This window comes from Somniosus microcephalus, chromosome 12 (assembly GCF_052327205.1).
Source record: "Somniosus microcephalus isolate GS21.2 chromosome 12, FLI_Smic_1.0, whole genome shotgun sequence".
NCBI classification, from domain to species: Eukaryota; Metazoa; Chordata; class Chondrichthyes; order Squaliformes; family Somniosidae; genus Somniosus; species Somniosus microcephalus.
In genome coordinates this window covers 217,731,234-217,756,473 of record NC_140998.1, presented here as the reverse complement: position 1 = coordinate 217,756,473, position 25,240 = coordinate 217,731,234, and the positions used below count along the sequence as shown (strand labels likewise).

General features: G+C 52.2%; 1 protein-coding gene across 1 annotated transcript in view; it reads left to right on the top strand.

The window, feature by feature from the left end:
* The window catches only part of LOC147110120 (von Willebrand factor A domain-containing protein 7-like), a 58,598-nt gene that overhangs the window by 14,978 nt on the left and 18,380 nt on the right, over positions 1-25,240 (top strand). The window contains exons 5-10 of the mRNA XM_086004055.1: positions 3,155-3,286; positions 5,821-6,001; positions 8,446-8,615; positions 14,226-14,338; positions 15,559-15,675; positions 16,035-16,211. Coding sequence (XP_085860181.1) covers positions 3,155-3,286; positions 5,821-6,001; positions 8,446-8,615; positions 14,226-14,338; positions 15,559-15,675; positions 16,035-16,211 — 890 coding nt within the window. The remainder of the gene's footprint in view (positions 1-3,154; positions 3,287-5,820; positions 6,002-8,445; positions 8,616-14,225; positions 14,339-15,558; positions 15,676-16,034; positions 16,212-25,240) is intronic.

The following is a 25,240-nucleotide window of genomic DNA, read 5'->3' as shown; positions in this document are numbered from 1 at the left end:
AGTGGCTGAAGACACGGCCACCAATGGTGGAGCGATGGAAATCAGGGGATGCGCGAGAGGCCGGAATTGGAGGAGCGCAGAGATCTGAGGGGCACGGTGGTATAGTGGTTAGCACTGTTGCCTCACAGCGCCAGGGACCCGGGTTCAAATCTGGCCTCGGGCGACTGTCTGTGTGGAGTTTGCACATTCTCCCCGTGTTTGCGTGGGTTTCCTCCGGGTGCTCCGGTTTCCTCCCACAGTCCAAAGATGTGCGGGTTAGGTTGATTTGGCTAAGATAAATTGACCCTTAGTGTTAGGGGATTAAATACGTGGGGTTACGGGGATAGGGTGGGATATGTGTCGGTGCAGGCTCGATGGGCCGAAATGGCCTCTATCTGCACTGTAGATTCTGTGATTCTGTGATTCTGTGGTTGTAGAGGCTGGAGGAGGTTACAGAGATAGGGAGGGTTGTAGGGGCTGGAAGAGGTTACAGAGATAGGGAGGGTTGTAGGGGCTGGACGAGGATACAGAGATAGGAAGGGTTGTAGTGGCTGGAGGAGGTTACAGAGATAGGGAGGGTTGTAGTGGCTGGAGGCGGTTACAGAGATAGGGAGGGGTGTAGTGCTGGAGGAGGTTACAGAGATAAGGAGGGTTGTAGGGGCTGGAGGAAGTTACAGAGATAGGGAGGGTTGTAGAGGCTGGAGGGTTGTAGGGGCTGGAGGAGGTTACAGAGATAGGGAGGGTTGTAGGGGCTGGAGGAGGTACAGAGATAGGGAGGGCTGTAGGGGCTGGAGGAGGTTACAGAGATAGGGAGGTTTGTAGGGGCTGGAGGAGGTTACAGAGATAGGGAGAGTTGTAGGGCTGAAGGAGGTTACAGAGATGGGGAGTGTTGTAGGGGCTGGATGAGGTTACAGTTATAGGGAGGGTTATAGGGGCTGGAGGAGGTTATAGAGATAGGGAGGGTTGTAGGGACTGGAGGAGCTTACAGAGATAGGGAGGGTTGTAGGGGCTGGAGGAGATTACAAAGATAGGGAGAGTTGCAGGGGCTGGAGGAGGTTACAGAGATAGGGAGGGTTGTAGGGGCTGGAGGAGGTTGCATCGATAGGGAGGGTTGTAGGCGCTGGAGGAGGTTACAAAGATAGGGAGAGTTGTAGGGGCTGGAGGAGGTTACAGAGATAGGGAGGGTTGCTGGGGCTGGAGGAGGTTACAAAGATAGGGAAAGTTGTAGGGGCTGGAGGAGGTTACAGAGATAGGGAGATTTGTAGGGGCTGGAGGTGGGTACAGAGATAGGGAGGGTTGTAGGGGCTGGAGGAGCTTACATCGATAGGGAGTGTTGTAGGGGCTGGAGGAGGTTACAGAGATAGGGAGGGTTGTAGGGGTTGGAGGAGGTTACAGAGATAGGGAGGGCTGTAGTTGTTGGAGGAGGTTACAGAGATAGGGAGGGTTGTAGGAGCTGGAGGAGGTTACAGAGATAGGGAGAGTTGTGGGTTGGAGGAGTTTACAGAGATACGGAGGGTTGTAGGGGCTGGAGGAGGTTACAAAGATGGGGAGGGTTGTAGGGGCTGGAGGAGGTTACAGAGATAGGGAGGGTTGTAGGGACTGGAGGAGGTTACAGAGATAGGGAGGGTTGTAGAGGCTGGAGGTGGTTACAGAGATAGGGAGGGTTGCAGGGGGTTGGTGGAGGTTACAGAGATAGGGAGGGTTGTATAGCTGGAGGAGGTTACAGAGAGAGGGAGGGTTGTAGGGGCTGGAGGAGGTTACATAGATAGGGAGGGTTGTATGACTGGAGGAGGTTACAGAGAGAGGGAGGGTTGTAGGGGGCTGGAGGAGGTTACAGAGATAGGGAGGTCTGTAGGGGGCTGGAGGAGGTTACAGAGATAGGGAGGGTTGTAGGGGCTGGAGGAGGTTACAGAGATAGGGCGGGTTGCAGAGGCTGGAGGAGGTTACAGGCATAGGGAGGGTTGTAGGGGCTGGAGGAGGTTACAGAAATAAGGAGGGTTGTAGGGGGCTGGAGGAGGTTACAGAGAGAGGGAGGGTTGTAGGGGGCTGGAGGAGGTTACAGAGATAGGGAGGGTTGTAGGGGCTGGAGGAGGTTACAGGAATAGGGAGGGTTGTAGGGGCTGGAGGATGTTACAGAAATAGGGAGGGTTGTAGGGGGCTGGAGGAGGTTACAGAGATAGGGAGGGTTGTAGGGGGCTGGAGGAGGTTACAGAGATAGGGAGGGGTGTAGGAGCTGGAGGAGGTTACAGAGATAGGGAGGGTTGCAGGGGGTTGGTGGAGGTTACAGAGATAGGGAGGGTTGTAGGGGGCTGGAGGAGGTTACAGAGATACGGAGGGGTGTAGGGGCTGGAGGTGGTTACAGAGATAGGGAGGGTTGTAGGGGGCTGGAGGAGGTTACAGAGATAGGGAGGGTTGTCGGGGCTGGAGGAGGTTACAGAGATACGGAGGGGTGTAGGGGGCTGGAGGAGGTTACAGAGATAGGGAGGGGTGTAGGGGCTGGAGGAGGTTACAGAGATAGGGAGGGGTGTAGGGGCTGGAGGAGGTTACAGAGATAGGGAGGGGTGTAGGGGCTGGAGGAGGTTACAGAGATAGGGAGGGTTGCAGGGGGTTGGTGGAGGTTACAGAGATAGGGAGGGGTGTAGGGGCTGGAGGTGGTTACAGAGATAGGGAGGGTTGTAGGGGGCTGGAGGAGGTTACAGAGATAGGGAGGGTTGTAGGGGCTGGAGGTGGTTACAGAGATAGGGAGGATTGTAGGGGGCTGGAGGAGGTTACAGAGATAGGGAGGGTTGTAGGGGCTGGAGGTGGTTACAGAGATAGGGAGGGTTGTAGGGGGCTGGAGGTGGTTACAGAGATAGGGAGGGTTGTATAGCTGGAGGTGGTTACAGAGATAGGGAGGGTTGTAGGGGGCTGGAGGAGGTTACAGAGATACGGAGGGGAGCGAGGAGGCCATGGAGGGATTTGAAAACAAAGATGAGAACTTTATAATCGAGACGTTGCCGGACCGGGGGCCAATGTAAGTCAGCGAGCGACAGGGTTGAACGGGACTTGGTGCGAGTTGGGATACGGGGCAGCGGGCGAGAGAAGGAGATTTGCTCCTCCAATGATGGGACGAGGGGGCGTGGAATGAGATGGTTGCAGTCATGGATGCTCTGACCCTTATTCTTCATGATCGCAGGTAAGACCGAAAAAACCTGCACTGATTGCTCCTCTGTTCGATCCTGTAAGGACAAGATATTGGAAAGCATCATCCAAAGGAAGATCCTCACCACAGGATACTTTGGGTTCAACCCGTTAAGTAAACCCAAAGGTAAGAGGGAAAGGGCAGCGACCGAAAACTGGGATTATGTGCGATGAAGAAATGTGCTCGGGTGTGCTCTCTCTGTCGGTGTTTCTCCCTCACTCTTTAGGGTAAGAATCAAGCGACACTGAAATACATTTCAGAACTGAGAGGTTATAACTGTCAGGAAAGACTGAACAGGCTGGAGCTCCATTCTCTAGAAAAGAGAAGGCTGAGGGGTGACCTGATCGAGGTCTTTAAGATTAAGACGGGGTTCGATAGGGTAGACGTAGAGAAGATGTTTCCACTTGTGGGGGAGACCAGAACTAGGGGCCATCAATATAAGAGAGTCACTGATAAATCCAATAGGGAATTCAGGAGAAACTTCTTTCCCCAGAGAGTGGTGAGAATGGGGAACTCGCTACCACAGGGAGTGGTCGAGGCGAAGAACAGAGATGGATTTAAGGGGAAGCTGGATAAACACACGAGGGAGAAAGGAATAGAAGGATCTTCTTCTTAGGCAGTTCCTGGGAACCGAGGATGACTTGCTTCCACATTAAGAATGAGTTCCCAGGTGACTGATGAGTCCAATGCGGGACCTACAGTCTCTGCCACAGGTGGGGCAGACGGTGGTTGAGGGGGCGGGTGGCTGGGGTGCTTGGGTTGACGTGCGCTCCTTGCGCTGCCTGCGCTTGGCTTGCGCTTGCTCCTGGCGAAGAGGCTCGAGGTGTTTGCCGCCTTCCTGGATGCTTCTCCTCCACTTTGTGCGGTCTTGGGCCAGGGATTCCCAGGTGTCGATGGGGATGTTGCACTTTTTCAAGGAGGCTTTGAGGGTGTCCTTGAAGCGTTTCCTCTGCCCACCTGGGGCTCTCTTGCCGTGTCGGAGCTCCGTGTAGAGCACTTCTTTTGGGAGTCTCGTATGGGGCATGCGGACAATGTGACCCGTCCATCGGAGCTGATCAAGTGTGGTCAAAGCTTCGATGCTGGGGATGTTGGCCTGAGCAAGAACACTGACGTTGGTGCACCTATCCTGCCAATGGATTTGCAGGATCTTGCAGAAGCAGCGTTGGTGGTACCTCTCCAGTGCTTTGAGGTGCCTGCTGTACATGGTCCATGTCTCTGAGGCATACAGCAGGGCGGGTATCACTACTGATCTGTAGACAATGAGCTTAGTGCCAAGTTTGAGGCCCTGGCCTTCAAACACTCTCTTCCTCAGGCGACCTAAGGCTGCACTGGCACACTGAAGGTGGTGTTGGACTTCATCTTTGACGTCTGCCCTCGTTGACAGTAGGCTCCCGAGGTATGGAAAGTGGTCCACGTTGTCCAAGGCCTTGTCGTGGATTTTGATAATCGGGGGGCAGTACTGTGTGGCGGGGGCAGGTTGGTAGAGTGTCAGGGTGGCTGTCACGGGGCCGTGTAGACACGGGGCCATGCTGTCCAGGCGAGGCTGGTTCTGGACCCAAGTGCAGACAGACAAGGTGAGAAGCAGAGATGCAGTCTTAAATAACAGTACTTTACTAGAATCACACAGGTAAACAGTTACAAAACATAGGAGCTCAAGACAAGCTACCACATAGGCAAACGGCTAGTCAAGATAGGAACTCAAGACAAGCTACCGTGAGGCAACCGGCTTGTCAAGACTGAGCTCAAGACAAGCTACCCCAGGGCAACCGGCTTGTCGAGATAGCAACTCAAGACAAGCTACCATGAGGCAACCGGCTTGTCCAAACTGAGCTCAAGACAAGCTACCACAGGGCAACCAGCTTGTCCAAACTGAGCAACTTATCAAGACTGAGCAACTTGTCAGCACCTTGTCAAGACCGAGAACAAAGGGAAGAACCGCAGAACTTAAATACAAGCAAAACGTAACACAGATAAACAGTTATAGACATAGGAGCTCAAGACAAGCAACCACTAAGGCAACCGGCTTGTCAAGGCAAGCTACCACATAGGCAACAGGCTTGTCGAGACTGAGCACCTAGTCAAGACCGAGCACCTTGTCAAGACTAACTCCCTTGTCAGGACTGAGCCCGGAGGGAAGAAACCACAGAACTTAAATACAAGCAAAAACAGGTGAAACCAATAAACCAGATAAAAGGCAGTTAAGTAATAAACAGGAGAAACAAGTAACAATTAACAAAGGGAAACCAACCAGTGAAGGTGCCATCTAGGGGTTAGCGAAGGAACTGACCAGCACCCTCACAGTAGAGGACCTTTGTCTTACAGATGTTTAGTGTAAGGCCCACGCTCTCGTACGCTTCGGTGAAGGTGTTGACGATGGTTTGGAGTTCGACCTCTGGTATGGTGATGGGGTGAGTCGTTGAGTATATTCAAGGTTGAGATCGATAGATTTTTGGACTCTCAGGGAATCAAGGGAGATGGGGATAGTGCAGGAAAGTGGCATTGAGGTCGAAGATCAGCCATGATCTTATTGAATGGCGGAGCAGGCTCGAAGGGCCGAATGGCCGACTCCTGCTCCGATTCCCCGTGTTCTTATGAATGGCCTCCTTCTGCGCTGTATCTTTCGATGATTCTCTGGACCTTCCCCGATGTTCTGCCCACAGGGAAGTGCAGCCATGGAGGGACGGCGGACCTGAGCAAGCAAGGAAGCGAGGGGATTAACAAGGACTCGGTGACCTCGCCACACTCGCAATACCACGCCGAGGCCGCGCGAGTCGCCACGGCGGCCTCGCTGGAGGTGTTCCAGGATGTACGGGACACTGTTGGCGATGAGGCCTTCTTAAAGTAAGAACACCGACCTTCAACAGCCGGAACGGCTCGCGTTGTCACCGCGCCCCGAACATAGTAAAAACATCCCAGGGCTCGACACAGGAGCATGAGTCAGACACCTCATCTCACCTTTGGTTCTTCTGCCCATCACCTTAAATCTGTGTCCTCTGGCTCTCCACCCTTCCGCAAATGGGAACAGTTTCTCTCTATCTACTCTGTCCAGACCCGTCATGATTTTCAACACCTCTATCAAATCTCCTCACAACCTTCTCTGCCCTAAGGAGAACAACCCCAGCTTCTCCAGTCTCTCCACATCACTGAAGTCCCTCATCCCTGGGACCATTCTGGTCAATCTCCCCTTAACCTTCTCTGCTCTAAGGAGAACAACCCCAGCTTCTCCAGTCTCTCCACATCACTGAAGTCCCTCATCCCTGGGACCATTCTGGTCAATCTCCTCCTTAACCTTCACTGCTCTAAGGAGAACAACCCCAGCTTCTCCAGTCTCTCCACATCACTGACAGTGCAGCCTTTATTGCGAGGGAGTTGGAGTATCGGTAAAGAAGTCTTGCTACATTTATCTAGGGCTTTGGTGAGACCACACCTGGAGCACCATGTGCAGTTTTGGTCTCCTTCCATGTCTTGGAGGCGGTGCAACGAAGGTTCGCGAGATTGATCCGTGGGATAAGAGGGTTGTCCTATGAGGAGAGATTGAATAGATTGGACCGATACTCTCTGGAGTTTAGAAGAATGAGAGGTGATCTCATTGAAACGTGTAAGATTCTGAGGGGGATTGACAGGGTCGATGCTGAGAGGCTGTTTCCCCCTGGCTGGAGAGTCTAGAACCAGGGGTCACAGTCTCAGGATAAGGGGTCGGCCATTGAGGACTGAGATGAGGAGGAATTTCTTCACTCAGAGGGCAGTGAATCTTTGGAATTCTCTGCCCCAGAGGGCTGTGGGGGCTCAGTCGTTACAAAAGGTAAATCGTGCTTGACTAATCTACTGGAATTTTTTGAGGATGTAACTGGTAAAATAGATAAGGGAGAACCAGTGGATGTGGTGTATTTGGACTTTCAGAAGGCTTTCGATAAGGTCCCGCATAAGAGATTAGCGTGCAAAATTAAGGCACATGGGATTGGGGGCAAGGTATTGACTTGGATAGAGAACTGGTTGGTGGACAGAAAGCAAAGAGTTGGAATAAACGGGTCGTTTTCCGAGTGGCAGGCAGTGGCTAGTGGGGTACCGCAAGGATTGGTCCTAGGACCCCAGCTGTTCACAATATATATTAATGATCTGGACGAGGGAATTTGATGTAATATCTCCAAATTTGCAGACGACACAAAGCTGGGTGGGAGGGTAAGCTGTGAGGAGGATGTCGAGAAACTCCAGTACGATTTGGACAGGTTGGGTGATTGGGCAGAAACATGGCAAATGCACTATAATGTGGATAAATGTGAGGTTATCCACTTTGGTGGCAAAAACAGGAAGGCAGATTATTATTTGAATGGCAATAGATTGGGGGAAGGGGAAGTGCAAAGAGACCTGGGTATTCTTGTGCACCAGTCGCTGAAGGTAAGCATGCAGGTGCAGCAGGCGGTTAAGAAGGCAAATGGTATGTTGACCTTCGTAGCAAGAGGTTTCGAGTACAAGAACAAGGATGTCTTGCTGCAGTTGTACAGGGCCTTGGTGAGACCGCACCTTGAGTATTGTGTGCATTTTTGGTCGCCTTACCTGAGGAAGGACGTTCTTGCCATGGAAGGAGTGCAGCGAAGATTCACCAGGCTGATACCTGGGATGGCAGGAATGACGTATGAGGAGAGATTGGGTTGATTGGGCTTGTACTCGCTGGAGTTTAGAAGAATGAAAGGGGATCTCATCGAAACCTATAAAATTCTGTCAGGTCTGGACAGACTAGATGCAGGAAGGATGTTTATGATGGCCGGGGAGTCCAGAACCAGGGGTCATAGTCTAAGGATAAGGGGTAAGCCATTTAGGACAGAGATGAGGAGGAATTTCTTCACCCAGACAGTGGTGAACCTGTGGAATTCTCTACCACAGAAGGCAGTAGAGGCCAATTCATTAAATATATTCAAAAAGGAGTTGGATATATTTCTTAAGGCTAAAGGGATCAAGGGATATGAGGAGAAGGCAGGGACAGGGTACTGAATTTGGATGATCAGCCATGATCTCATTGAATGGCGGAGCAGGCTCGAAGGGCCGAATGGCCGACTCCTGCTCCTATCTTGCATTCCTACCAAAATGTACCACTTTGCATTTCTCGGTGTTAAATTTCATCAGTCCTGTGTCCATCCATTTCGCCAGTATGTGCAAGTAGGGGTGGGGAGGAGGCTGGTGTGGGGCATAAACACCGGCCGGGAGCCGATGGGCCGAACGATCTGGCCCAACAACGCAAAGGTGTCAAAGGGCCGCTGGTGTCCAATTAAAGTGTCGCTCTCTCGCAGGTTCCTCAACGTCAACAGCCCCACTGGGCTCAGCTTCGTCATTGACACGACAGGCAGTATGAAGGACGACATCGAGGCAGCCAAACAAAGGACCATCAACATCGTCAAGAACAGGAGGGGGACGAGGGACGAGCCTTCGTTTTACGTCCTGGTGCCATTCAATGATCCCGGTTAGTTCACTTGTAAAACCGACTCGCATTTCTCCCGTGCCTTTCCCCATCTCAGGACATCCCAAATCGCTTCACAGCCAATGAAGGATTGTTTTTGAAGTGTGGTCACTGTTGTAATGCGGCAGCCACTTTGCGCACAGCAAGCTCCCACAAACAGCAACGTGATAATGATCCAGGTCATCTGTTTTTAGTGATGTTGGTTGAGGGATAAATATTGGCCCCAGGACACCGGGGAGAACTCCCCCTGCTCTTCTTCCAATAGTGGCTGTGGGATCTTTAACATCCACCTGAGAGAGCAGACGGGGCCTCGGTTTAATGTCTCATAAGAAAGACGGCACCTCCGACAGTGCAGCGCTCCCTCAGTACTGCCCCTCCGACAGTGCAGCGCTCCCTCAGTACTGCCCCTCCGACAGTGCAGCACTCCCTCAGTACTGCCCCTCCGACAGTGTGATGCTCCCTCAGTACTGCCCCTCCGACAGTGCAGCGCTCCCTCAGTACTGCCCCTCCAACAGTGCAGTGCTCCCTCAGTACTGCCCCTCCGACAGTGCGGCGCTCCCTCAGTACTGCCCCTCCGACAGTGCAGCACTCCCTCATTACTACCCCTCCGACAGTGCGGCGCTCCCTCAGTACTGCCCCTCCGACAGTGCGGCACTCCCTCAGTACTGCCCCTCCGACAGTGCGGCGCTCACTCAGTCCTGGCACTGGGGAGTGTTGGCCTGGATTATGGGGCTGGAGTCTCTGGAGTCGGGCTCGAACCCACGACCTAATGACAGAGAGAGAGAGGGAGACAGAGAGAGAGAGAGAGGGAGAGCGCTAAACCCACTGATGTGATCTCCCAGTGCATGACATTTCGCTCCAGTCCCGTGAACCTGTAGGATATGGAAAACAAGCTGATTTCCCCAGTCATGTTCTGTTAAATTATCTGTCATTAAGAGATGTGTACAGTGTGGTAAACCACTGTTATTGTTACACTGTTGTTATCACCTACACAAGGTTACCTCTTGCCTCGCACGCTGTTATACCTAGGCATACCTCAGCTGACTCCGCCCATGGCTCCGCCTGCTTGCCCAGGTATAAAGGTGATTGCTTGGCTAGTATTCTTCCTTGCTGGAACCGATCACCCACGAGGGTGGGCTCTGTTATTTAGCCAATAAAAACCTATAGTTACTATCTTAACTCGTCGCTTTTCATGGAATGAATTGATAGGTATATCAATTTTATTGGCTAAATTTTGAAATGACTGACCAGCCCCAGCAGCCGACTTGGCTGCGAGCCCTCCGACCGCCGTACCTGGATGTAAATCCACAGGCAGCGAATTCAGCCCTCGACTTCGATCACTGGCTGAGCTGCTTTGAATCCTACCTGGCAGCCTCCGGCGTGCCATCGGAAGCCGACAAACTAAGAGTTCTGACCGCCCAGGTGAGCCCGAAAGTATTTGCACTCATCCGGGACCTTACTACATACGAGGAGGCCCTCGACCTGCTAAAAGAGCAGTACCGGAGCCCAGTAAATTCAATGTATGCCAGACATCTCCTAAGATCCCGCTCGCAACAGCCAGGAGAGTCTGTAGATGAATTTTTACGGGCGCTACAAACACTCGGCAGGGACTGTGACTTTAAAGCTGTATCGGCTGCACAACATGCTGAAGGAAATATCCGTGATGCCTTCGTGAAAGGCCTTCGGTCCGACTACTCACGGCAAAGACTGCTTGAATCAAAGGACCTCGACTTGAAAGCAGCTACAGCCCTCGCTCGCTCCCTGGAAGTGGCCCATCGGGACCTCGAGGCGTACTCCGGGTACAGTGCTGCGCGACCGTGGGACTCGGGCCCGACTCCAGCTGCAATACCCCTCGCACCGCCGCCCCTGGGACCTACTACGGCGTCGGTGTCCCGGAATCGATCGGGACCGCCACCCCCGGGACCTGCTGCGGCAGCGGAGCCCCGCGATCGGGCCGCCAGCTGCTATTTCTGTGGCCAGGCGAGACACCAAAGGGCGCGCTGCCCTGCAAGGAACGCGACCTGCTCCGGCTGCAGAAAAAAAGGCCACTTCGCGAACGCCTGCAGAAGGAAAGCCACAGACGCCAGCAGTGCCTCATGTGAGTTGTGGGGGCGGCCATCTTTGATCAAGGCCACAGACGCCAGCAGTGCCTCATGTGAGTTGTGGGGGTGGCCATCTTTGATCAAGGCCACAGACGCCAGCAGTGCCTCATGTGAGTCGTGGGGGCGGCCATCTTTGATCAAGGCCACAGACGCCAGCAGTGCCTCATGTGAGTCGTGGGGGCGGCCATCTTCTCCACCATTTTGTTCGCCGCACTCGGCCGCCATGTTGTCTCCAGACCCGACCACCGCCTCACCTGCCGACGACAGCAGCACACTCAGCCATACACTGGCCTCCATCACGCTTGACCAAGCTCACCCGCATCATCTGTCCAGGTCCATGATGGACATCGAGGTAAACGGCCACGCCACGACCTGCCTGTTCGACAGCGGGAGCACGGAGAGTTTTATTCACCCAGACACGGTGCGCTGCTACTCCCTCACTGTCCGGCCAACGCGCCATCGGATCTCGATGGCGTCGAAGTCCCATTCAACAGACGTCAGCGGATACTGTGTGGTGACCCTGTCGGTTAGGGGCACGGAATATAAAAACTTTAAACTTCTCGTCCTGCCCCAGCTCTGCGCTGCCGTCCTACTAGGGCTGGACTTCCAATGCCACCTTCAAAGTGTCACTTTGGCATACGGTGGACCCCTCCCCCCACTCACAGTCTACAACCAGCAGTTTTTAAACCGCCCACCGCATACCACCTGCAGCCTCTCCACTCTCAAAGTCCCGCCCCCCTCCTTGTTCGCTAACCTCACCCGCGACTGTAAACCCGTCGCTACCAAGAGCAGGCGGTACAGCGCCGGGGACAGAGCTTTTATTAGCTCTGAGGTGCAGCGTCTCCTGAAGGAGGGCATCATCGAGGGGAGCACCAGCCCCTGGCGTGCCCAGGTCGTAGTCGTTAAGACCGGCAATAAAAACTGCCTGGTCATCGACTACAGCCAAACCATAAACCGGTACACCCAGCTGGACGCATACCCCCTTCCCCGCATATCTGACATGGTCAACCAGATTGCACAGTACCGGGTATTCTCCACCATCGACCTTAAGTCGGCCTATCACCAACTCCCTATCCGCCCTGAGGACCGCCAGTATACCGCCTTCGAGGCGAATGGCCGCCTCTACCACTTCCTTAGGGTTCCCTTCGGCGTCACCAACGGGGTTTCGGTCTTCCAAAGGGAGATGGACCGGATGGTTGACCAGAACGCGCTGCAGGCCACGTTTCCTTATCTAGATTACGTCACCATCTGCGGCCACGACCAGCAGGACCACGATGTTAATCTGGAGAAATTCCTCCGTACGGCCCAACGGCTGAATCTCACTTACAATAAGGAGAAATGTATATTTAACACCTCGCGCCTTGCCATCCTCGGCTGCGTAGTAGAGAACGGAGTCATCGGCCCCGACCCCGAAAGAATGCACCCCCTCATGGAGCTTCCCCTTCCCCACTGTCAAAAGGCACTGAAGAGAACCCTGGGGCTCTTCGCTTACTATGCCCAATGGGTGCCCAATTATGTGGACAAAGCCAGACCCCTCATGAAGTCCACCTCCTTCCCCCTGACAGCAGAAGCATGCGCAGCCTTCTCCCTCATAAAAGGAGACATTGCGAAGGCCACAATGCACGCAGTGGATGAGTCCATCCCTTTCCAAGTGGAGAGCGATGCATCCTACTTCGCCCTAGCTGCAACCCTTAACCAGGCGGGGAGACCTGTGGCCTTCTTCTCAAGGACCCTCCAGGGCCCTGAGATCCGACACTCTTCTGTCGAGAAGGAGGCCCAGGCGATTGTGGAGGCGGTACGACGCTGGAGACATTACCTGGCAGGCAAACGATTTACCCTCCTCACCGACCAGCGTTCGGTTGCTTTTATGTTTAATAACAAGCTGAGGGGCAAAATCAAGAACGACAAGATCTTGAGGTGGAGAATTGAGCTCTCCACCTACGAGTACGATATCTTGTACCGGCCTGGTAAACTCAACGAGCCCCCAGATGCTCTATCACAAGGTACATGCGCCAACGCACAAGTTGATAGACTGCGGACCCTCCACAACGACCTCTGCCACCCCGGGGTCACTAGACTTTACCACTTCATTAAGGCCCGCAACCTGCCCTACTCCATCGAGGAGGTCAGGACCATGACCAGGAACTGCCAAGTCTGTGCCGAATGCAAACCGCATTTCTATAGGCCGGACAGAGCAAGCCTGATCAAGGCCACCCGCCCCTTCGAGCGCTTGAGCATCGATTTTAAAGGGCCCCTCCCGTCCTCTGACCGTAATTTGTACTTCCTCAACATTATTGACGAGTACTCCCATTTGCCCTTTGCCATCCCCTGCCCAGACATGACCAGTACCACGGTCATCAAATGCCTGAACGACCTGTTCGCCTTGTTCGGGTTCCCGAACTATATACATAGCGACCGGGGCTCATCCTTCATGAGCGAGGAACTTCACCAGTTCCTGCTCGCGAGAGGTATTGCTGCGAGCAGGACCACCAGCTACAACCCCCGAGGGAACGGCCAGGTGGAAAGAGAGAACGCGACAGTTTGGAAGGCCGTCCTCTTAGCCCTAAAGTCTAAGGGCCTCCCAACCTCTCGCTGGCAGGAAGTCTTCCCGGCAGCGCTCCATTCCATCCGGTCACTGCTTTGTACGGCCATTAACGCCACCCCTCATGAGCAAATGTTCGTTTTCCCCAGGAAGTCGACTACGGGAACCTCGCTACCAACATGGCTGACTTCTCCGGGGCCCGTCCTGCTGCGGAAGCACGTGAGGACCCATAAAACGGACCACCTGGTCGAGAGGGTGAACCTCCTGCACGCCAACCCCCAGTGTGCCTATGTGGAATACCCAGACGGGCGGGAGGACACAGTCTCCTTGCGAGACCTCGCACGCTCGGGCACCCCTGAGACACCACCGTTATCCCCCACCACTCCCCCAAATCCAGCTCCTGTAGGCGGCATGCCGGAACCCCAGGGGCCTTCGTCGACCACGCAGACACCAGCATTAACATCGGATACTGCACCACCGCCACCGCTGCTGCGCCGGTCAGAAAGGCTTACGAGGCCTCCTGATAGACTGACATACACGAACTAGTAGTACACTTCACCCCGCCGGACTTAATTTTAAACAAGGGGTGAATGTGGTAAACCACTGTTATTGTTACACTGTTGTTATCACCTACACAAGGTTACCTCTTGCCTCGCACGCTGTTATACCTAGGCATACCTCAGCTGACTCCGCCCATGGCTCCGCCTGCTTGCCCAGGTATAAAGGTGATTGCTTGGCTAGTATTCTTCCTTGCTGGAACCGATCACCCACGAGGGTGGGCTCTGTTATTTAGCCAATAAAAACCTATAGTTACTATCTTAACTCGTCGCTTTTCATGGAATGAATTGATAGGTATATCAAACAGGAAGTAGCCCTTGTGCGGTTTCGTCTGTCGCTCCAAGAAACTGCTGACTCGCTGTGTCTCGTAATCTCCTCGTTCACCTTTGAAATATTTGAGTCTCTGTTCAGGATTTGGTCCGGTGTTCAAGACCAACGATCCGGACAAGTTCATCGAGCAGCTGAGGACGCTCACCGCCGGTGGCGGCGATGATATTCCTGAAATGTCTCTGTCAGCACTTCAGGTGAGTGTGTGAGTGAGTGTGAGTGTGAGTGTGTGTGAGTGTTAGTGTGTGTGAGTGTGAGTGTGTGTGAGTGAGTGTGTGTGAGTGTGAGTGAGTGAGTGTGTGTGTGCGTGTGAGTGAGTGTGAGTGAGTGTGAGAGTGTGTGTGAGTGTGAGTGAGTGTGAGTGAGTGAGTGAGTGTGTGTGCGTGTGAGTGAGTGTGAGTGAGTGTGTGTGAGTGAGTGTGAGTGAGTGTGAGTGAGTGTGAGAGTGTGTGAGTGTGAGTGTGTTTGAGTGTTTGAGAGTGTGAGTGTGAGTGTGTGAGTGTTTGAGTGTGTGTGTGTATGTGTGTTTGAGTGTGTGAGTGTGTGTATGTGAGTGAGTGTGAGAGTGTGAGTGTGAGTATGAGTGTGAGTGTGTGAGTGTCTGTGTGAGTGTGAGTGAGTGTGAGAGTGAGTGTGTGTGAGTGTGAGAGTGTGAGAGTGTGTGAGTGTGTGAGTGTGTGAGTGTGTGTGAGTGTGAGTGTGAGTGTGTGTGTGTGTGAGAGTGTGTGTGAGTGTGTGTGTGAGTGTGAGTGTGAGAGTGTGTGTGAGTGTGAGTGAGTGTGAGTGAGTGAGTGAGTGTGTGTGCGTGTGAGTGAGTGTGAGTGAGTGTGTGTGAGTGAGTGTGAGTGAGTGTGAGTGAGTGTGAGAGTGTGTGAGTGTGAGTGTGTTTGAGTGTTTGAGAGTGTGAGTGTGAGTGTGTGAGTGTTTGAGTGTGTGTGTGTATGTGTGTTTGAGTGTGTGAGTGTGTGTATGTGAGTGAGTGTGAGAGTGTGTGAGTGTGAGTATGAGTGTGAGTGTGTGAGTGTCTGTGTGAGTGTGAGTGAGTGTGAGAGTGAGTGTGTGTGAGTGTGAGTGTGAGTGTGAGTGTGAGTCTGAGTGTGTGTGAGTGTGAGAGTGTGAGAGTGTGTGAGTGTGTGAGTGTGTGAGTGTGTGTGAGTGTGAGTGTGAGTGTGTGTGTGTGTGAGAGTGTGTGTGAGTGTGTGTGTGAGTGTGAGTGTGAGTGTGAGTGTGTGTGAGTGTGTGTGTGTGTGTGTGAGAGTGTGAGTGTGTGAGTGTGTGTGAGAGTGTGTGTGAGAGTGTGTGAGTGAGTGTGTGAGTGTGTGTGTATGTGAGTGTGAGTGTGTGTGAGTGTGTGCGGTGGGGAGCGTTCGCGATGGTGAAAGGACTAACATTGCACCGGGCGTTGTGTGTGTTTCAGCTGGCTCTCACCAACACTCCGCCGCTCTCCTACATTTACGTGTTTACAGACGCCCCGGCGAAGGACTTTGAGCTTCGCCGCACCATCATTGCCCTGATCGAGCAGACACAATGCAAGGTCAGTCTTGGAGGAGGTTCCTGAGGCGGGGGCAGTAATCGGAGAGAGATTGACATGCAGCTCGCCGTTCGGAGGCGCCAACACCTCGGCCGGCGGATTGGCAGCCTGTGCCCCGGCTGAGGTGCTGTGGGTTGATAAAGGGGAGGGACGTTTCGCTCCAGATTGATCCTCATCGCTAATGTCACTGGTTATATTTTAAGGAGGGGGGGTGGCGAAGGTGACCGGTTTATTGTTCGTGGTGGAGGAGCCGGTTTGCGGGGAGATATTTGGTGGGGCAAGGGTTTAGCTGCCCACACCGTCTGGTGTGACCGCGCTCCGACTCTCGAGGGCGTGACCGAGCCGCTCTTTGTCTGTTCCAGGTGTCTTTTCTCCTGACCAATGCGCTGAGCCGACGCAGGCGGAGTGCGGGGGACGAGTACGGCAACACGCTCTACAAGCACCTGGCCCAGGTGTCCGGAGGGCTGGCGGTCATCATTCATCGCCAGCTCATCTCGCAGCTCACCGCCATCATCGCTGACACCGCCACGGCAGCACTGGTAACGTTACCATCCTCGAGATAGCGGGGCAGCTTCAGTCCGTCGCCCTGCTCCCGCTCACTCTCTCCCTCTCTCCCCCTCGCTCCCACATTCCCCCTCTCTCCTCCTCTCTCCCCCTTGCTCCCACCTTCCCTCTCTCCCTCTCTCCCCCTCACTCCCATCTTCACTCTCCCCCTCTCTTCCCCTCACTCCCACGTTCCCTCTCCCCCCTCTCTCCCTCCCCCTCTCTCTCCCCCTCTCTCTGCCACCTTCCCTCTCTCTCCCTCTCTCCCCCCTTCCCTCTCTCTCCCTCCCTCCCGCTCGCTCCCACCCCTCTCTATCCCTCTCTCCCCCTCACTCCCACTTTCCCTCTCTCCCCCCTCTCCCACCTTCCCTCTCTCTCCCTCTCTCCCCCTCGCTCCCACCTTCCCCCTCTCCCCCTCTCTCCCCCTCGCTCCCACCTTCCCTCTCTCCCCCTCTCTACCCCTCGCTCCCGCCTTCCCTCTCTCTCCCCCTCTCTCCCCTTCGCTCCCACCTTCCCTCTCTCCCCCTCTCTCCCCCTTGCTCCCACCCCTCTCTCCCCCTCGCTCCCACCTTCCCTCTCTCTACCTCTCTCCCCCTCGCTCCCACCTCCCCTCTCTCCCCCTCGCTCCCACCTTCCCTCTCTCCCCCTCGCTCCTACCTTCCATCTCTCTCCCGCTCTCCCCCTCGCTCCCACCTTCCCGCTCTCCCCCTCGCTCCCACCTTCCCTCTCTCCCCTTCTCTCCCCCTTGCTCCCACCTTCCCTCTCTCCCCCTCGCTCCCACCTTCCCTCTCTCTAACTCTCTCCCCCTCGCTCCCACCTTCCCTCTCTCCCCCTCGCTCCCACCTTCCCTCTCTCCCCCTCGCTCCCACCTTCCCTCTCTCTAACTCTCTCCCCCTCGCTCCCACCTTCCCTCTCTCCCCCTCGCTCCCACCTTCCATCTCTCTCCCGCTCTCCCCCTCGCTCCCACATTCCCTCTCTCCCCCTTCTCTCCCCCTCGCTCCCACCTTCCCTCTCTCTCCCTCTCTCCTCCTCGCTTCCACCTTCCCTCTCTCCCCCCTTGCTCCTACCTTCTCTCTCCCTCCCCCTCTAGTCTCTCTCTCCCTCTCTCTTGACCTCCCCCTCTCCTCTCTCTCTCCCCCTCTCCTCTCTCTCTCCTTCTCCCCCCCTCTCCCTCCCCTCTCTCTCCCCCTTCTCTCTCCCACCCACTCTCCTTTCTCTCTGCCTCCATCCCCCGCGGTCCCACTTTCCCACTCTCTCCCTCTCCCTTCCCTCTCCCACTCTCTCTCCCCTTCTCCCTTCCCCTCTCCCCCTTTCTCTCCCTCTCCCTCTCTCCCCCTCCCTCTCTTTCCCCTTCTCTCTCTTTCCCCTTCTCTCTCCCTTCCCCTCTCTCCCTCCCCCTCTCTTCTTCCCCCTCTCTCCCTCCCCCCTCTCCCTCCCTCGTCTCCCTCCCTCTCTCTCCCACCCCCGTCTCCCTTGCCCTCTCTCCCTCTCTCTTCCTCCCCCTCTCTCCCTCCCACTTTCTTCCTCGCCCCCTCTCCCTTCCCCTCTCTCCCTCCCCCTCTCTCCCTCCCCCTCTCTTCTTCCCCCTCTCTCCCTCTCCCCCCTCTCTCCCTCCCCCGTCTCGCTCCCCCTCTCTCCCTCCCCCTCCCTCCCCATCTCCCTCTCCCTCTCTCCCTCTCTCTCCCTCCCCCTTTCTTCCTCACCCCCTCTCCCTTCCCCTCTCTCCCTCCCCCTCTCTTCCTCCCCCTCTCTCCCACTGATGTGCCAAATAACGGCCTGAATCCGTGAGGTTAAAGCTTAAAACTAAAGGCTTTTATTAAGTAAAAACATGGCATCAAGTTAACACAGGGCTACCGTCATTCATCACCGACCCAGCCCTTATGAGTAAGACACAGCTCTTATAAGTAAGACTCACACCAATCCGGAGGATCCAGAGGGGCGGGGCTAGGGAGGAGCATTAGTGGTTACACCTGTAGAACATTCCAGACATTAACAAGTACAACAACAACAGACAATACAAATGCCAGAACACAGAGTCATTTCATCACATTCAACCCTGCTATAGATTCAGTCTGTCAGGAGGTCTGATAGTCCTCTGGGAATGACGTAACTCTTGCCGAGGCTCCTCCCGGAGTACTAACTCCGGTTCATTCGAGTTCCCAGAATCATCAGTGTTTTCCACACTGAGGGTTTGTGTCTCTGAAGGTCCAATACCACGATTGAAAACTCTACTCTCAGAGTCGAACTCTTTTCGAGCTCCAGCAGGTGCAAGATCTTTAATAGAGACCGTATCCTCTCGCCCATCCAGATATTGAATGTACGCATACTGGGGATTAGCATGGAGGAGTTGTACTTCCTCCACCAGTGGATCAGTCTTGTGGCCTCTCACATGTCTGCGCAACAACACAGGACCTGTGGTTGTCAACCATGTGGGTAACAATACTCCATTAGTAGCTTTTCTTGGAAAACTAAGCATCCTTTCATGAGGGGTGGCATTCGTCGCTGTACACAAAAGAGACCTTATGGAATGCAACACGTCTGGCAGGACATCCTGCCAGCGAGAGGTCGGCAGGCCTCGCGACTTCAGAGACAGTACGATAGCCTTCCACACTGTCGCATTTTCTTTCTCGACCTGCCCATTACCACGAGGGTTATAGCTGGTAGTTCTACTCGTTGCAATCCCTTTCGATAGCAAAAACTGTCGCAATTCTTCGCTCATAAAGGAAGAACCCCTATCACTATGTATATAGTTAGGCATGCCGAACAAGGAAAACAGTTGGCAGAGGCATTTAATTACAACAGCACTAGTCACATCCAGACAGGGGATAACAAAAGGGAACCGAGAGTACTTGTCTATAATATTAAGAAAATAGACATTACGGTCGCTCGATGGAAGGGGACCTTTAAAATCGAGACTCAAACGCTCAAATGGTCGAGTTGCTTTAATAAGATGAGTTGGCTCGGACGGCTTATAGAAGCGGGGTTTGCATTCAGCACAAACACGACAGGTTCTGGTCATTGTCCGGACCTCCTCAATAGAGTAGGGTAGATTGTGGGACTTAATGAAGTGGTTCATTCTGGTAACCCCAGGGTGGCAGAGTGCGTCGTGGAGACTTTGAAGCTTATCTGTACCTAGACTAGCACATACTCCTCGTGACAAAGCATCCGATGGCTCATTGAATACTCCAGGCCTGTACTGAATATCATAGTCATATGTTGACAGTTCTATTCGCCATCTTAAAATCTTACCATTTTTGATCTTGCCTCTCTGCTTAGTGTTGAACATAAAGGCAACAGATCGCTGGTCAGTAATAAGCGTAAAACGTTGGCCAGCGAGATAATGTCTCCAATACCTGACTGCTTCGATAATCGCCTGTGCCTCCTTTTCCACTGAAGAATGTCGAACTTCTGGTCCTTGCAATGTACGAGAGAAGAAAGCTACTGGTCTACCAGCTTGGTTAAGAGTTGCTGCCAACGCAAAATCAGATGCATCACTTTCCACTTGAAATGGGATCTTCTCATCCACGGCACATACCACTGCCTTCTCAATGTCCCGTTTGATATTAAGGAAAGCCTCCTGAGCTTCCGCCAATAGCGGAAAAGACGTCGACTTAATAAGAGGTCGAACTTTATCTGAGTAGCTAGCCACCCACTGGGCATAGTACGAGAAGAATCCCAGACACCTTCTTAAAGCTTTTACAGTGTGAGGTAAAGGTAATTCCTTAAGTGGGCGTAATCTTTCAGGATCCGGCCCGATTACCCCATTCTCCACAACACAACCAAGAATACACAAACGTGTAGTATTGAAGGTGCACTTGTTTTCATTGTAGGTCAGGTTTAACCTCTTTGCAGTCTCTAGGAACTTTGCGAGATTTTGATCATGCTCCCGTTGGTCGCGCCCACAGATAGTAACATTGTCCAGGTACGGGAATGTTGCTTCCAACGCGTATTCATCCACCATACGATCCATCTCCCGTTGGAAGACGGATACCCCATTCGTCACTCCAAAGGGCACCCTAAGGAATTGGTACAGGCGCCCATTAGCTTCGAAGGCCGTATAAGGTCGGTCTTCTATTTTAATGGGGAGTTGATGGTAGGCAGACTTTAAATCAATGGTGGAGAACACGCGGTACTGAGCTATCTGGTTCACCATCTCAGAAATACGAGGCAAAGGATAGGCGTCTAATTGGGTATACAAGTTTATACACACACACAGAAACACACAAAAACCCCACAGTGCAGATAGAGGCCATTTCGGCCCATCGAGCCTGCACCGACACATATCCCACCCGATCCCCGTAACCCCTACACCAACACATACCCCACCCTATCCCCGTAACCCCATGTATTTAATCCCCCTAACACTAAGGGTCAATTTATCATAGCCAATCATCCTAACCCGCACATCTTTGGATTGCGGGAGGAAACCGGAGCACCCGGAGGAAACCCACGCAAACACGGGGAGAATGTGCAAACTCCACACAGACAGTCACCCGAGGCCGGATTCGATCCCGGGTCCCTGGCGCTGTGAGGCAACAGTGCTAACCACTATGCCACCGTGCTGGTTATAATCGACCACAAGTCTTTTCTTTTCATTAGTTTTAACCACCACCACCTGGGCACGCCACGGGCTATTACTGTGTTCGATGATTCCCTCCCGTTGAAGCCTTTCCACTTCCTCTTTTATGAATGTTTTATCTTCTGAATTATACCGTCGACTCTTAATCACTATAGGTCTACAATTAGGAGCAAGGTTCACGAACAAAGAAGGCGGACTTATGTTTAAAGTAGAAAGGCCGCAGACTGTGAGCGGAATGCTGGGATCCACCATACTTAAGGGTGATGCTCTCATGCTGACACTGGAATCCAAGCCTAATATTAAGTTCACACACAACCGAGGTAATATGAGGAGTTTAAAGTCCTTATACTCCGTATCCTTAACGGTCAATGTGACTTTACAATATCCAGTTACCTCCGAAGTAAGGGACTTGGACGCCATCACGATTTCACTTTGAGTCGGATACACCTTCAATGAACAGGAGTTAACAAGGTTGGGGTGTATAAAACTTTCAGTACTGCCACAGTCTATCAAACACCCAGTAGGACTACCATTAATCTTGATGTCCATCATAGATTTCGACAAGGAACATGGTATGTTCTGGTCAACCGTAGCCGACGCTAGAGTAACACGATAGGCGGCAGCAGAGAAGACATCGGGTACAGGATTACCCTTACACACTTTACTAAAATGTCCCCGTTTCTTACATTTAAAACAAGTAGCCTCTCTGGCTGGGCATCTTTGCCTGGGGTGTTTAGATTGGCCACAAAAATAACACTTAGTCCCATGGGGCACAGCCGCAATATTAGGATTAAGTGGAGGCTCTATTGGTGTTATGGATGCCTCCATACTCGGAACACACAAGGCTGAAAAAAACGCATGGGCTGATGCATACACTTCTAAATTCTTCTGGGCTACATCTAACGATCGAGCAGTAGCGACGACCGTTATTAAAACTAACGAGTCATTCTCGAGGAGTCTCTGTCTAATATAATTTGATCGGAGGCCAGATATGAAAGAATCACGGATGGCTTCTTCCTGATACAATATGGCAGAGACAGCCTTGTAGTTGCAATCCTGAGCCAAAGCCTTAAGTTCCTGCAGGAAATCGTCCAGGGATTCCTCGGGTAATTGCCTGCGAGTAGACAAAAGATACCTGGCATATACTTCGTTAACCAACTTAAGGTACTGGGCCTTAAGGGCTGCGAGGGCCTCTTGATATGTAGTAATATCTTCAATTATAGAGTAAGTTTGATGACTTACCAAGATGGTTAGAATGATGCGATGAAGTGTTCAAAACTCGAGCCAATGCGTAAATTTCTTCAACGCGTCTGCCAAATGGGGATCAATATCCAGGCGCTCTGGTTTCAAAAATCGATCCATCTTCCAAAAGTTGTTACTTAATAAAATTGATCTGCCAAATAACGGCCTGAATCCAAGAGGTTAAAGCTTAAACTAAAGGCTTTTATTAAGTAAGAACATGCATCAAGTTAACACAGGGCAACCGTCATTCATCACCGACCCAGCCCTTATGAGTAAGACCCAGCTCTTATAAGTAAGACTCACACCAATCCGGAGGATCCAGAGGGGCGGGGCTAGGGAGGAGCATTAGTGGTTACACCTGTAGAACATTCCAGACATTAACAAGTACAACAACAACAGATAATACAAATGCCAGAACACAGAGTCATTTCATCACATTCACCCCCTGCTATAGATTCAGTCTGTCAGGAGGTCTGATAATCCTCTGGGAACGACGTAACTCTTGCTGAGGCTCCTCCCGGAGTACTAACTCCGGTTCATTCGAATTCCCAGAATCATCAGTATTGGGTTTGTGTCTCTGAAGGTCCAATACCACGATTGAAAACTCTGCTCTCAGAGTCGAACTCTTTTCGAGCTCCAGCAGGTGCAAGATCTTTAATAGAGACCGTATCCTCTCGCCCATCCGAATATTGAATATACGCATACTGGGGATTAGCATGGAGGAGTTGTACTTCCTCCACCAGTGGATCAGTCTTGTGGCCTCTCACATGTCTGCACAACAACACAGGGCCCGTGGTCGTCAACCATGTGGGTAACATTACTCCATTAGTAGCTTTTCTTGGAAAACTAAACATCCTTTCATGAGGGGTGGCATTCGTCGCTGTACACAAAAGAGACCTTATGGAATGCAGCACGTCTGGCAGGACATCCTGCCAGCAAGAGGTCGGCAGGCCTCGCGACTTCAGAGACAGTACGATAGCCTTCCACACTGTCGCATTTTCTTTCTTGACCTGCCCATTACCACGAGGGTTATAGCTGGTAGTTCTACTCGTTGTAATCCCTTTCGATAGCAAAAACTGTCGCAATTCTTCGCTCATAAAGGAAGAACCCCTATCACTATGTATATAGTTAGGCATGCCGAACAAGGAAAACAGTTGGCAGAGGCATTTAATTACAACAGCACTAGTCACATCCGGACAGGGGATAACAAAAGGGAACCGAGAGTACTCGTCTATAATATTAAGAAAATAGACATTACGGTCGCTCGATGGAAGGGGAACTTTAAAATTGAGACTTAGACGCTCAAATAGTCGAGTTGCTTTAATAAGATGAGCTGGCTCGGACGGCTTATAGAAGCGGGGTTTGCATTCAGCACAAACGCGACAGGTTCTGGTCATTGTCCGGACCTCCTCAATAGAGTAGGGTAGATTGTGGGACTTAATGAAGTGGTTCATTCTGGTAACCCCAGGGCGGCAGAGTGCGTCGTGGAGACTTTGAAGCTTATCTGTACCTAGACTAGCACATACTCCTCGTGACAAAGCATCCGATGGCTCATTAAATACTCCAGGCCTGTACTGAATATCATAGTCATATGTTGACAGTTCTACTCGCCATCTTAAAATCTTATCATTTTTGATCTTGCCTCTCTGCTTATTGTTGAACATAAAGGCCACAGATCGCTGGTCAGTAATGAGAGTAAAACGTTGGCCAGCGAGATAATGTCTCCAATACCTGACTGCTTCAATAATTGCCTGTGCCTCCTTTTCCACTGAAGAATGTCGAACTTCTGGTCCTTGCAATGTACGAGAGAAGAAGGCTACTGGTCTACCAGCTTGGTTAAGAGTTGCTGCCAACGCAAAATCAGATGCATCACTTTCCACTTGAAATGGGATCTTCTCATCCACGGCACATACCACTGCCTTCTCAATGTCCCGTTTGATATTAAAGAAAGCCTCCTGATCTTCCGCCGATATCGGAAAAGACGTCGACTTAATAAGAGGTCAGACTTTATCCGAGTAGCTAGCCACCCACTGGGCATAGTACGAGAAGAATCCCAGACACCTTCTTAAGGCTTTTACAGTGTGAGGTAAAGGTAATTCCTTAAGTGGGCGTAATCTTTCAGGATCTGGCCCGATTACCCCATTCTCCACAACGCAACCAAGAATACACAAACGTGTAGTATTGAAAGTACACTTGTTTTCGTTGTAAGTCAGCTTTAACCTCTTTGCAGTCTCTCGGAACTTCGCGAGATTTTGATCATGCTCCCGTTGATCGCGCCCACAGATAGTAACATTGTCCAGGTATGGGAATGTTGCTTCCAACGCGTATTCATCCACCATACGATCCATCTCCCGTTGGAAGACGGATACCCCATTCGTCACTCCAAAGGGCACCCGAAGGAATTGGTATAGGCGCCCATTAGCTTCGAAGGCCGTATAAGGTCGGTCTTCTATTTTGATGGGGAGTTGATGGTAGGCAGACTTTAAATCAATGGTGGAAAACACGCGGTACTGAGCTATCTGGTTCACCATCTCAGAAATACGAGGCAAAGGATAGGCGTCTAATTGGGTATACAAGTTTATAGTCTGGCTATAATCGACCACAAGTCTTTTCTTTTCATTAGTTTTAACCACCACCACCTGGGCACGCCACGGGCTATTACTGTGTTCGATGATTCCCTCCCGTTGAAGCCTTTCCACTTCCTCTTTTATGAATGTTTTATCTTCTGAATTACACCGTCGACCCTTAGTCACTATAGGTCTACAATTAGGAGCAAGGTTCACGAACAAAGAAGGCGGACTTACTTTTAAAGTAGAAAGGCCGCAGACTGTGAGCGGAGGCTGGGATCCACCATACTTAAGGGTGACGCTCTCATGCTGACACTGGAAGTCCAAGCCTAATATTAAGTTCACACACAACCGAGGTAATATGAGGAGTTTAAAGTCCTTATACTCCGTATCCTTAATGGTCAATGTGACTTTACAATATCCAGTTACCTCCGAAGTAAGGGACTTGGACGCCATCACGATTTCACTTCGAGTAGGATACACCTTCAATGAACAGGAGTTAACAAGGTTGGGGTGTATAAAACTTTCAGTACTGCCACAGTCTATCAAACACCCAGTAGGACGACCATTAATCTTGATGTCCATCATAGATTTCGACAAGGAACACGGTATGGTCTGGTCAACCGTAACCGAGGCT